The 14,230-nt window shown below is 41.2% G+C and overlaps 1 protein-coding gene across 1 annotated transcript in view; it reads left to right on the top strand.

The window, feature by feature from the left end:
• RBMS3 (RNA binding motif single stranded interacting protein 3) overlaps window positions 1–10,820 on the top strand; it is a gene marked incomplete at its 3' end in the record, with an annotated part of 509,930 nt that extends 499,110 nt beyond the window's left edge. The window contains exons 12-13 of the mRNA XM_081344341.1: window positions 351–431; window positions 10,689–10,820. Coding sequence (XP_081200467.1) covers window positions 351–431; window positions 10,689–10,820 — 213 coding nt within the window. The remainder of the gene's footprint in view (window positions 1–350; window positions 432–10,688) is intronic.
• Window positions 10,821–14,230: the final 3,410 nt, after the last annotated feature.

Raw genomic sequence — 14,230 nt, 5'->3', positions numbered from 1 at the left:
TGAGAGAACATTCTTGAAATATTTGAAAGGATATCATACAGGGGGACATGGTCTATTCTTCATTTTTCCAGTGTCCATGACACAAAATAATGCATTTAAATTATAAGAAGGCAGAATGTGGTTAAATGTTAGAAAAATATTCTAACAACAACAGCAGGTTGACACAGAATCAGTTACCCAAAAGATGGAGGCCTCCTGTGCAATACATATGTTCAGGTAGAAGTTAGATAGCTCTCAGTCAGAATATTTTAACTGCACTGACCAAAGCAATTGTATTCAATGATCTATCCTCTTCTTCCAATTTTAGGATGCTCTAGTTATACAATAATGATCATTTCTTCTTCTTCCAGTATATGACGGCTGCGGCACCTATGCAAGGGACCTATATTCCCCAGTACACTCCTGTGCCTCCCACAGCTGTCCCTCTTGAAGTAAGTCTATCTTGTCCATTTTTATGCAGGTAAAGTCTATATTGTTTTAATCTTTTGGATGGAAACCTCAAGAGTTTTAAAAGATGGAATGACTATTTTAAAAAAATCTCTTTGAAGAAATATGTTCATGCTTGGTTCTTGTTTTCATCCAAGACAAGATAGAATATTCCATGGATAGATTGTTCCTCATAGGTTGGGAAATAGTAAAATGCCACCTCTTAGACTGCAAACCCTGAGGAGAAAAGGCTTCAAAGAATATTTTGATTCCATCATACCATAACGATACGACCCACTAGCAACTGCTAAAGCCAAGAGCTACCACAAAACAGGACTTGGGGGAAAAAAAGGAAAACTTCCCTCTTCAATAGGCAGGCCTGGAGGATGCCCACTGACTAAGTACTTTTTCATCCTCCAAGAAAACAATTGTTCTCTCCCCCTTTGGAAATTAAGCCTGCTGATTAAACTCCCAGGAAGTCCCCTGTCCTTGGTCCTACAGATCACAAACTGATCAAAGAACTATCATCTGGATTCTGTTGCTCTTCACCTTGACAAAGCCTTCTAGGCAATCACTAGAGAGGAGAAATAAAATGTCATGTTCATTTTTAAAGTTGTATATGTAAGTTTTGGTTTATCCCAACTTCACTACAGGCTACTTTTCACCCAAAGATATATGACATATATAGATATATATGATACAGGGTGGGCTTCATAATTTGGTCCTAAACTTTGTCTTCCATAGAGTAGATACACTTGTCATTCTTTTTAATAGGTAAGAAAGCCTTTATTCTGTAAATAAAATTTAAATCAACAAAAACTTCGCATTATTGCCTGTGTCTCTGAACCACCAAAAAAGATATTTCAATTTATGTCAATAACATAATAGGGCAGGGAGTAAAGCCTGCTATATTTAGAATAGAATAGAATAGAATAGAATAGAATAGAATAGAATAGAATAGAATAGAATAGAATAGAATAGAATAGAATAGAATAGAATAGAATAGAATAGAATAGAATAGAATAGAATAGAATAGAATAGAATGTTGTTGTTGTTAGCTGCGAAGTCGTGTCCGACCCATCGCAACCCTATGGACAACATTCCTCCAGGCCTTCCTGTCTTCTACCATCTTCTGGAGTCCATTTAAGCTCACGCCTACTGCTTCAGTGACTCCATCCAGCCACCTCATTCTCTGTCGTCCCCTTCTTCTATTGCCCTCGATCTTTCCCAGCATTAGGCTCTTCTCCAGTGAGTCCTTCCTTCTCATTAGGTGGCCAAAGTATTTGAGTTTTAGCTTCAGGATCTGGCCTTCTAAAGAGCAGTCAGGATTGATCTCCTCTAGGACTGACCGGTTTGATCGCCTTGCAGTCCAAGGGACTCGCAGGAGTCTTCTCCAGCACCATAGTTCAAAGGCCTCAATTCTTTGGCGCTCAGCCTTTCTTATGGTCCAACTTTCACTGCCATACATTGCAACTGGAAAGACCATAGCCTTGACTATACGCACTTTTGTTGACAGGGTGATGTCTCTGCTTTTTAGTGTGCTGTCTAGATTTGCCATGGCTTTCCTCCCCAGGAGCAAGCGTCTTTTAATTTCTTGGCTACAGTCCCCATCTGCAGTGATCTTGGAGCCCAGGAAAACAAAATCTGTCACTACCTCCATTTCTTCCCCATCTATTTGCCAAGAATTGAGAGGGCCAGATGCCATGATCTTGGTTTTCTTAATGTTAAGTTTCAACCCAGGTTTTGCACTCTCCTTCTTCACTCACAACAAGAGGCTCTTCAGTTCCTCTTCACTTTCTCCCATTAGAGTGGTATCATCTGCATATCTTAGGTTGTTGATGTTTCTTCCGGCAATCTTAATTCCAACTTTTGATTCATCTAGCCCTGCCTTTCTCATGATGTGCTCTGCATATAAGTTAAATAGGCGGGGCGACAGTATACAGCCTTGCCGGACTCCTTTCCCAATTTTGAACCAATCAGTGGTTCCGTGTCCAGTTCTCACTGTTGCTTCTTGACCCGCATATAGGTTTCTCAAGAGACAAATAAGATGGTCTGGTACTCCCATCTCTTTAAGAACTTGCCACAGTTTGTTATGATCCACACAATCAAAGGCTTTAGCATAGTCAATGAAGCAGAAGTAGATGTTTTTCTGGAACTCCCTAGCTTTCTCCATGATCCAGCGTATGTTGGCAATTTGATCTCTAGTTCCTCTGCCTCTTCGAAATCCTGCCTGTACTTCTGGTAGTTCTCGATCCACATACTGCTGAAATCTAGCTTGTAGGATTTTAAGCATGACTTTACTAGCATGAGAAATGAGTGCAATGGTGCGATAGTTTGAACATTCTTTGGCACTGACTTTCTTTGGAATTGGAATGTAAACTGATCTTTTCCAATCCTGTGGCCACTGTTGAGTTTTCCAAATTTGCTGGCAAATTGAGTGTAGCACTTTTACTGCACTGTCTTTTAAGATTTTGAATAGCTCAGCTGGAATACTGTCAGCTCCACTAGCTTTGTTAGAATAGAATAGCTTAATTCATTTTTTGCATTTGTCTTCACACAAAAAGATAATACAGCCCATCTACCAAAAATATAACCATAAAAATACAAGAATACAAATTAAAATCAGTGAGAAAATGATAAGAGAATACCTAGATGAATTTAGATGATCTGACAGATTACATTCTATAATTCTGAAGAAATTGGTAGATGTGATATCAGAACCATTGAATCATATCTTTCAAAGATACGGTAGCACTGGGAGAGGTCTAGAAAAGATGGCTGATGTTCAAAAAAGTGGGGGGAAAGCAGATCCAGGAAACCATAGACCAATCAGCCTGATATCAATAGCTGGGAAGATCCTGGAAAAGATAGTCAGACAACAGATGTGTGAACACTTAGAAGCAAGCAAAGTTATAATCAGAAGCCAACACGGGTTTGACAAAAATTTGTTGCTGTTAGCTGCAAAGTCGTGTCCAACCAATCACGACCCCATGGACAACATTCCTCCAGGCCTTCCTGTCCTTAGGTTCTTCTCCAGTGTGTCCTTCCTTCTCATTAGGTGGCCAAAGTATTTGAGTTTCAACTTCAGGATCTGGCCTTCTAAAGAGCAGTCAGGGTTGATCTCCTCTAGGACTGACCGGTTTGACCGCCTTGCAGTCCAAGGGACTCGCAGGAGTCTTCTCCAGCACCATAGTTCAAAGGCCTCAATTCTTTGGCGCTCAGCCTTTCTTATGGTCCAACTTTCACTGCCATACATTGCAACTGGGAAGACCATAGCCTTGACTATACGCACTTTTGTTGACAGGGTGATGTCTCTGCTTTTTAGTGTGCCATTGCTTCCCTCCCCAGGAGCAAGTGTCTTTTAATTTCTTGGCTACAGTCCCCATCTGCAGTGATCTTGGAGCCCAGGAAAATAAAATATGTCACTACCTCCATTTCTTTCCCATCTATTTGCCAGGAATTGAGAGGGCCGGAGGCCATGATCTTGGTTTTCTTAATGTTAAGTTTCAACCCAACTTTTGCACTCTCCTTGTTCACCCGCAACAAGAGGCTCTTTAGTTCTTCTTCACTTTCTGCCATTAGAATGGTATCATCTGCATATCTTAGGTTGTTGATATTTCTCCCGGCAATCTTAATTCCAACTTTTGATTCATCTAGACCTGCCTTTTTCATGATGTGCTCTGCATATCAGTTAAATAGGTAGGGTGACAGTATACAGCCTTGCTGGACTCCTTTCCCAATTTTGAACCAATTAGTGGTTCCGTGTCCAGTTCTCACTGTTGCTTCTTGACCTGCATATAAGTTTCTCAAGAGACAAATAAGATGGTCTGGTACTCTTCTTGTATCGTTCTTCTGTGTAATTTTGCCACCTCTTCTTAATCTCTTCTGCCTCTGTTAGGTCCCTGCCATTTTGGTCCTTTATCACGCCCATTTTTGCATGAAATGTTCCCTTCATCTCTCCAATTTTCTTGAAGAGATCTCTAGTCCTCCCTATTCTATTGTTTTCTTCTATTTCTTTGCAGTGTTCATTTAAGAAGCCATTCTTATCTCTTCTAGCTATTCTCTGGAATTCTGCATTCAATTGGGCGTATCTTTCTTTTTCTCCGTTGCCTTTTGCTTCCCTCCTTTTCTCAGCTATTTGCAAAGCTTCCTCAGACAGCCATTTTGCTTTCTTGCATTTCTTTTTCTTTGGGATGGTTTTGGTTGCTACCTCTTGTACAATGTTGCAAACCTCTGTCCATAGTTCTTCAGGCACTCTGTCTATCAGATCTAATTCCTTAAATCTATTTGTCACCTCCCTATATTCAACAGGGATATGATTTAATTCATACCTGAGTGGCCTAGTGCTTTTCCCTACTTTCTTCAGTTTAAGCCTAAACTTTGCAATGAGAAGCTCATGATCTGAGCAACAGTCAGCTCTTGGTCTTGTTTTTACTGACTGTATAGAGCTTCTCCATCTTTGGCTGCAGAGCACATAGTCAATCTGATTTCTGTGTTGACAGTCTGGTGATGTCCATGTATAGAGCCGTCTCTTGGGTTGTTAGAAAAGAGTGTTTGCTATGACCATCGTATTCTCTTGACAAAATTCTATCAGCCTGTGCCCTGCTTCATTTTGTACTCCAAGGCCAAACTTGCCTGTTATTCCGATTATCTTTTGGCTTCCTACTTTAGCATTCCAATCCCCCATGATGATCAGGACATCATTTTTTGGTGTTAGTTCTATAAGGTGCTGTAGGGCTTCATAGAAATGGTCAATTTCATCCTCTTCAGCACCGGTGGTTGGGGCATAGACGTGGACTACTGTGATATTGAATGGTTTGCCTTGGATTTGAACTGACATCATTCTGTCATTTTGGGGATTGTATCCCAGTATTGCTTTTCCTACTCTTTCATTGACTATGAAGGCTACTCCATTTCTTCTGAGGGATTCTTGCCTGCAGTAGTATACCTGATGGTCATCTGAATTAAATTCACCCATTCCTATCCATTTTAGTTCGCTTATTCCTAAGATGTATATGTTCAGTCTTGTCATCTCTTGTTTGACCACGTCCAGCTTGCCTTGATTCATGGATCTTACATTCCAGGTTCCTATGGAGAAAAAATCACCACTAGATACATCCACCACTAGGTGTCATTAAGACTGTTTTGACCACATCCAGCTTTCCTTGATTCATGGATCTTACATTCCAGGTTCCTATGGAGAAAAAATCTGTACAGCATCGGACCACCAGATACATCCACAGCTGAGCGTCCTTTCGGCTTTGGCCCAGTCGCTTCATTCTTTCTGGCGCTACTAGTACTAGCCCTCTGCTCTTCCCCAGTAGCATATTGGATGCCTTCTGACCTGAGGGGCTCATCTTCCAGCGTCATATCGTTTTGCCTTTTGGAACTGTCCATAGGGTTTTCATGGCAAAGATACTGGAGTGGGTTGTCATTTCCTTCTCCAGTGGATCATGTTTTGTCAGAACTCTCTGCTATGACCAGTCCGTCTTGTGTGGCCCTGCACGGCATAGCTTATAGCTTCATTGAATTATGCAAGCCCCTTCGCCACGACAAGGCAGTTATCCATGAAGGGGATTGACAAAAATAGATCATGCCAAACAAATCTTATTTTATTCTTTGACAAAGTGACAAAATTAGTGGACCTGCAAAATGTAGTGGACATAGTATACTTGGAGTTCAATAGACCACAGCCTACTTGTTGGAAAGCTAACAAAAATGTGCGGTAGATAACATCACCATCAGATGAATTTGTAACTGACTGACAAACTGCACTGAATGTGTAGCACTTAATGGCATTATATTTTATGCCCAGTACTCTTCAACATTTTAATAAACAATTTAAATGAGGGAATAGAAGATTAACTCATCAGATTTGCAGATGACTACAAACTGGCAGGAAGAGCAAAACATCCCAGAAGACAGGCTTAAGTTCCAGATGGATCTTAACATACTTGGACACTGTGCCCTATCAGTGAAATTAAATGTAGATAAAAGTAAAGTTTTACACATAGGCAAGAAAAACCAAATGGACAGGTACAGCCTAGGTGAAACCTGACTCAATAGCAGTAACTATGAGAGGGCTCTTGGAGTCCTAGTGGACAATCACTTAAATAGGAGCCAGCAGTGTGAGGCAGCAACCAAAAAAGATTAACAGAGGAATAGAATCACACCTTATAAAACCTTAGTAAGACCACACTTAGAATACTTCATCCAGTTTGGGTCATCACATTATAAAAAAAAAGATTTTGAGACTTTGGAAAGAGTGCAGAAAAGATCAACAAAGATGTTGAGGGGTCCGGAGGCTAAAATATAAGAAGAACGGTTGCAGGAATTAGGTATGTCTAATCTAGAGAAAAGAAGGACTAGGGGTGATATGATAGCAGTGTTCCAATATTGACAGGCTGCTACAAAGAAGAAGGGGTCAATCTATTTTCCAAAGCACCAGAAGCAAGACAAGAAACAATGGAAGGAAGCTAATCAAAGAGAGAAGCAATCTGGAATTAAGGAGAAACTTTCTAACAGAACAATTAACCAACTTGTCTTTAGAAATTGTGGGTGTTCCATCATTGGAGGCTTTTAAGAAGAGACTGTACAGCCACATGTCTGGAACAGTATAGGGTTGAACTAGATAGAAGACCTCCAAGGCCCCTTCCAACTCTGTTATTCTGTTGTATTAGAAAACTAATTCTATAAGAATGCTATTTTGTCAAATTCTTAGCAACTATATATGCAATGTTAAATTGTATACACTGCTATATTATGATTGTATTATATATGGACTTATTTTTAAATGATCTAAAATGTTTCTGAATTTCTATACAAAGCATGAGATGGATATTACATGTGTGCCAAAAATCTCATGTACTTTTTTGGAACATAAAACATCCGAGCTCAAGGTAGGGGTGGGGGAGTGGCAGTTACCATTAGGGAGACCTTATGCCCGCGGGAGACCACCATTTCTCAGATAGTCGGGTGTGAGTCTCTCTTTATGAGATTTGGTCCTGGGGCGCAGTTGGGCTTGCTGCTGGTGTACATTTCGCCTAGTCGCACAGCGGCAGCCCTGCCCGAGCTGCTCGATATCCTCTCGGGCTTGGTGGTTGAGTTTCCCAAACTTATAGTTTTGGGAGACTTCAATCTACCATCCCTGGGAGGTTCATCTGAGCTAGCTCGGGAGTTCATGGCTTCCATGGCGGCCATGGACCTGACGCAAGTAATTTCAGAGCCAACTCATGAGGGAGGCCACACCCTTGACCTGATTTTTTTATCTAGACGGTGGTTGGATGATCTAGGTGGGGGCTCTCCATTTATTATGCCCCTGTCATGGACCGATCATCATCTCCTGCGGCTGGTCTTCCGTTTTGCCACCCCCCGCCGTGGGGGCACGGAGCCAATTAGATGGTACCGCCCCAGACGCTTAATGGATCCTGATAGATTCCAAGCGGCGCTGGGGTCCCCACCTGCCTCCACTGCTCACAGCTCGGCGGATGCCTTAGTGGAAGCCTGGGAAAGGGCAGCCACTGAGGCACTTGACCGGGTTGTACCCTTGCGGCCCCTGACCCGGCGCAGATCCCAGCGAGCTCCATGGTTTTCCGTGGAGCTCCGGGAGATGAAGCGTCGGAAACGGGGCCTAGAGAGCTGCTGGAGGTCTAGCCGATCCGAACCCGACCGGTTGCGGTTAAGAACCTATATTAGGTCTTATCTCGCAGCGATGAGGGTGGCGAGGTGCAATTACTTCTCCACCCTCATCGCGTCCGCAGATAATCGCCCGGCCGCCTTGTTCAGGGTGACTCGCTCACTTCTTAATCAGGAGGTGAGGGAGGATCCCTTGCAGGGTCGTGCCGAGGAATTTAGTCAACATCTGTTGGATAAAATCGCTCGGATTCGGACCGGTTTGGACTCCAGCTGGGCAGAGTCAGGCGATCAGGACACGGGCGGTCTTGTCAATGTTACCTGGGAAGAGTTTGATTCTGTGACCCCTGATGAAGTGGACAGGATTATGGGGAGGCTGAGCTCCTCCACATGTTTGTTGGACCCGTGCCCTTCCTGGCTGGTTTATGCAGCTAGGGAGAGGACACGAGGCTGGCTCCAGGCGGTTATATCTGCTTCTTTGAGTGAGGGTTATTTCCCCACCGTCTTGAAGGAGGCGGTGGTGAGACCTCTCCTCAAGAAGCCTGCCTTGGACCCAGCTGTTTTGAACAACTTTCGTCCAGTCTCCAACCTTCGCTTTCTTGCGAAGGTTGTCGAGAGTGTGGTGGCGCATCAGCTCCCTCTGGTCCTGGATGAAGCGGATTATCTGGACCCCTACCAATCGGGTTTCAGGCCCGGGTACAGCACGGAGACGGCATTGGTCGCTCTGGTGAATGATCTCTGGAGGGCTCGGGATAGGGGATATTCCTCTGTCCTAGTCCTATTAGACCTCTCGGCGGCTTTCGATACCATCGACCATGGTATCCTGCTGCGGCGTCTCAGGGGATTGGGAGTGGGAGGCACAGTTCTTCAGTGGTTCTCCTCCTATCTCCTGGGACGCTCGCAGTCGGTGTTGGCAGGGGGGCAGAGATCGGCCCCTAGGTCTCTCGTTTGTGGAGTTCCTCAGGGGTCGGTTCTCTCGCCTCTCCTGTTCAACATCTACATGAAACCGCTGGGTGAGATCATTCGTGGTTTTGGAGTTGGGTATCATCAATATGCTGATGATACCCAACTTTTCTTTTCGACCCCAAACCACCCCAGTGATGCCCTCGCTGTGATGTCCCGTTGCCTGGAGGCGGTTCGGGTCTGGATGGGGAGGAACAGACTTCAACTCAACCCTGACAAGACTGAGTGGCTGTACATTCCGGCATCCCGGGACATTCAAAATGTTCCATCTCTTTCTATGGGGGGTGAGCTCTTACCCCCCGTGGATAGGGCTCGCAACTTGGGAGTCCTCCTAGATTCACGGCTTACCCTGGAAGATCATATAGTGGCCGTGACTAGGGGGGCTTTCGCCCAGGTTCGCCTGGTGCGCCAGTTGCGGCCCTATCTGAACCGGGATGCCCTGTGTACAGTCACTCATGCGCTCGTGACCTCTCGCCTTGACTACTGTAATGCTCTCTACATGGGGCTTCCCTTGAAGACCACTCGGAGGCTCCAACTGGTACAGAATGCGGCCGCGAGAGTTGTCTTGGGAGTTTCCCGGTACTCCCATGTTACACCTTTGCTCCGCGAGCTGCATTGGTTACCAGTTGTCTTTTGGGTGAGGTTCAAGGTTTTGGTTACGATCTTTAAGTCCCTACATGGCATGGGTCCGGGATACCTCAGGGACCACCTGCTGCCGGCATCAACTCCCCTCCGCCCTGTGCGTTCCCACAGAGAGGGCCTCCTCAGGGTGCCGCCAGTCAAGGAATGCCGACTGGTGGCCCCCAGGGGGAGGGCCTTCTCTGTGGGCGCTCCGGTATTATGGAACCAACTGCCGGTGGAGCTCCGGACGGCATCAGACCTCCGAACATTCCGTCGTGGCCTGAAGACCCACCTATTTGAAATGGCTGGTCTGGCCTGACGGGGGATTATGGGTTTTAATTTGTCGTTTTAGATTTGTATTACTGTTTTTAACTGGGCATGGGTTTAATCTTTTTTAATTTTTGTATTGTCTTTTTTATATATGCCCTGTGAACCGCCCTGAGTCCCTACCAAGGAGAAGGGCGGTATACAAATTAAATAAAACTTGAAACTTGAAACTTTCCCAGTTAGGCCAAGACCCATTTCAATTCACATTTTTTTCCTCATACGGTCAACCAGATGCCTCTGGAGTGGTCATAATCAGAAGATATCTTTTCCCTACCCTGTTGTTCCCCTGCTGTTGGCATTACTCCAATCTTGATGTGTTGATGTGTTTAGTTCTGATTTCACTGAAAGAACAAATTAACTTTGTTTTGATGAGATCCAAATGAGACTGTCTTGTTAAAGGATAGCAACCTAGAGTATATCAGAGTTTCATTAATAAAATAAGCTGTTCCAGCAGCTGGTGCAAAGATGGCACCATAGTATGCTTTTCTTTAAAAATTTATAACATTGATGTTCTAATAATAGAATTGTGACTGTAATCAAGGTGATAAATTTGATAAAATAAACAGTTTAGCAACCCATGACTCCTGGTATATTTGAGATTTGATAAAATAAAAAATGGTACAACTGCCCTTAAATAATGAAGTTACTTAAGTGTTGACTATTGTGTTCTATAAGTTTTTGATTGTAGTCAAAACTATAAGATGCTCTATGTTCTTCAGGGTGTAGTTGCTGATACCTCTCCACAGACAGTAGCACCTTCATCACAGGAATCCAGTGGTCAACAGCAACAGATGGCAGTGGAAACATCCAGTGAACATGCATCTGCATATTCATACCAACAGACAAAGTAAGGTGATTTTAATTCCACTAAAATCAGATTTTTTCTTAAACCCAATTCCAGATTCATTACCAGTGTCAATATCCACATAACCATTTTGACACTGATGAATCGATGTGAATGATAGGCTAAATATCAATCATTTTTCTATTTTATATTACATAAATTACATGTATTTTTTGCTGTCTATGTAGATACACAGATAAACAATTCAAGTTTGTCATCAAACAATATTAAAAAGCGGATGGCTGCTATTTCAATTTATATAAAGAATTATAATCCTTTTCACATTAGATGGGACTTTCTTGAAAGTAACAATGCGGATTGTGCGAAGGGAACTGATGCAGCCTTCTAAGACTGAGTGATAAAACATGACTGAGGTGTTGAACCCCTAATACTTCAATAATACATGCTTATTACTTCAGTATACATGCTAAATGTAATGACATAATGGCTGTAGATGTATGAAAAAACCATATATACAATTTTGTTTCTATCATGGGGCAGGCAAACATCTTTAACAAATCCTTTCAAAAAAGTTTGAAAACCTTTGGGTCAAATGTGCAGCCTGCTTTTCTTTCAAATCAAATCAGAGGTGTGTTTAATTTTATATCCAATAGAAACCAGCTTCCAAAGTATCCACCTCTTTATATCTATGTGAACCACTGATCTAAGAATGGTCTCTCCTTGGAAAAATATAAAACCAAAACAGTCCTCATGCAAAAACAGGAAGTTTCCTTGGAGGAAGGGAAGTCTGTTACCTCACTGATATCAATAAGGTAAAGTCTCCCTTGATTTGAGCTCCATCCCTAGTTACTTCATGAACGTTTCCACCTAGTTTTATTTACAAGAATATAAAATTGTTTTGCTATTGTCTTCTGGGATATATTTTTTTCCAATTTCCAAGTCTAGCTTAAAGCATTGCAATTTCCCAGTCTTCTCCTATCCATGTACTAGCAGAGTTTGCTTAGCTTTCTCAAATCAGCCAACACTGACTTGGTACCTAGTTGGATTCAAAGAAATTGACTGAATTACAGAAATATTTGGAATTCCTAGGCATTTTTTAAAATTAACTTGAATCTTACTACCAGTTCTTTCACAATGCTATATAAATAAATATTGTAGTGTAGTCACTTGATATCAGGAAATCTACTCTGATTGTGACATGACTCAAGAGCTCCTTAAAGTAATCCAGGCAGACTTTAATTCTTTAAAAACTTTCCTGAGTAGAATTCAGAGCTGTATATATTGCCAAAGCAAAATTTCAGTAGAGTATAAGTTTAACTTATTTAGAGGTACAAGATATATTTGTTGTTCAGGGAATGAACATTTCAGGGGATGGGCATGCATAGGTTCCTACCAGTTCCTTGCAATTGCCACCTGGCATTTTTAATTTGTCAAGATGTTTTGGAATTATGTTGGCAGCTGCCAACAATGATGTTCATTTCATCCTAAATATTCTTTCAGATTGTGCTACTCCATGATGTGCTACATTCTTGGAATATTTCAAAGGAATTATTGAAATCCCAAAAAAATCCGTGAGAAAACCACACATGTTCATCATTGAGTGTGACCTTCAAGTCAATTTAAAGAAAATTACAAATAATTGATTTTGTGCTTATAATTCATTCTCTCTAGGCTAAGGAAATTTAGCTTCAAAAGAATTTAAAAGAAGATTTTTAAAAGACAGGTATTTTTACTTAATGAATGTTTTCATTGTTTTACAGACAATGAACAGACCTGAAAAATGTCGGTCAGCAAAGTTTGCCTTGAATGAAAAAACTTCATTGAACAAGAAGTTGGCTTCCCGTTTGCACAGGCGTCTGAGTTTTTTTGTTTCATTTTCTACTTTACCCAGCAAGAGTGTTTCTGTGTGCTGTGCAAATTGTTTGGTCATATAGTCTCATAGTTTTATTTTTGCTATTTTTTTTAATTAAAGGGGAAAACATGGCAAAATACTGGGTTAATATTTTATCTGACTGAACATTAGAAATTCAGAATTTACTTGGAACTGTACATTTATACTTTTTGTTTGTTTTAATTTGGTTTGATTTGGTTTCTCAAAAAACCAAGAATGATAATAACAAGAGGAAGAAAGCTGAGGTGGAAACCAGTGGTTTTCCTCAAGAATCCAGCTAAACTTTCCCACTTGTTGAAATCAGCTGTGTCTTTCCTTTTGAGTTTGTATGCATATGTTTTTTTAAAAGAAATGTTTAGGTAAGATTTATATTGAATCTTAATTGCCTTAATTTTAAGGATGACAAAGGCTCTCAAGGCAAGCTGTCAACATTTTGGTAGAAGAAAAGCAAATGTATTCCAATGGATGTGTACACCTGGATCAACTGGTGCTGAAGTTCAACAGACTGAATTTTTAGGGTTAACAAACAAACAAACAAACAAACAAACAACAATAAAAACTGTATAGTTTAACAGAAAATATTTGAAAAACTGTTGATAAAGGAACCGTGACAACTTCAAAAATTGAAAAAAAAAACGCAAAGACTTTTATGAACTTTCTTAGTGTTGACAGAGAAAAATCTATAAGGCTAAAGTGTTTTACAATAAAATTATTGAAGGGGGGAGGTCAACTTGCATTTTAAGGAATTGGTGGGGAGGGTTCTTGCAGATTTTTTAATTTACAAAATGTGATTGTTGGCCAGAGCATTAGTGCTTTTTATCTGCAGTCTTTTTTATGAGCTTTAAAGAGTTTTTAGTCTGCTTTGCTTGTGACATTGCAAACACTTAGCTTAAAAGCATTAGGGGGAAAAATCTTAGATAAGAACTTATGGTCAAAAAAGTGCAAAAAAGCAATAGCTAGAAGAAATTGTTGACAATTTCTGTAGTCTTTCCTAGTTGTGATCAAATGCAGCCTATGGATGGCCTGTTTTATACCAAAGATGAAATGATATCCTACCACAGATCAGAAGATAGAAAGGCTTTCTTTTCTTTTCTTTTTTTAAATTTCTTTTTAAACAAAATCTTTGTTTGATTAATATGGCCGGTCCAGTTGTTATCTTTATGTATTACTTAAACTTTCTTCCACTGGTATTTTACATTCTGTGAATTGGGGATTCTAATCAAGAATCTTGATTAGTTGGTACTTAACAGCACTTAGCAGAATTTCACAATATGAGGAAGATTTAACCTTAAGTTATTCAAGGTGTCTTTTAACTATCCGGTGCTTTTCTGTGCTTTTCCTCTTTTTTTACTGAAACGGGAGTCTTCCTTTCTTATACCATCCCATGGGGTCTTTCTTTCTTTTTTCTTTCTTTTTTTGTTTTCTTTTTCCTCCTCTCTCTCTGTATTAATTTGCAGTGCTGAGGACCATCCATCATCATCATCTGGATGGTATTTGAGTCACTTAGAGGCCAACGAAAATGCTTATTTTTTTTAATTGTCCCATTCAAGATAAAAGTTTAAAAC

This window comes from Vipera berus (genome assembly GCF_964194415.1).
Source record: "Vipera berus genome assembly, chromosome: Z".
Classification (NCBI taxonomy): Eukaryota; Metazoa; Chordata; class Lepidosauria; order Squamata; family Viperidae; genus Vipera; species Vipera berus.
The sequence above is the reverse complement of the archived record's forward strand: the minus strand, read 5'-3'. Positions and strand labels throughout refer to the sequence as shown.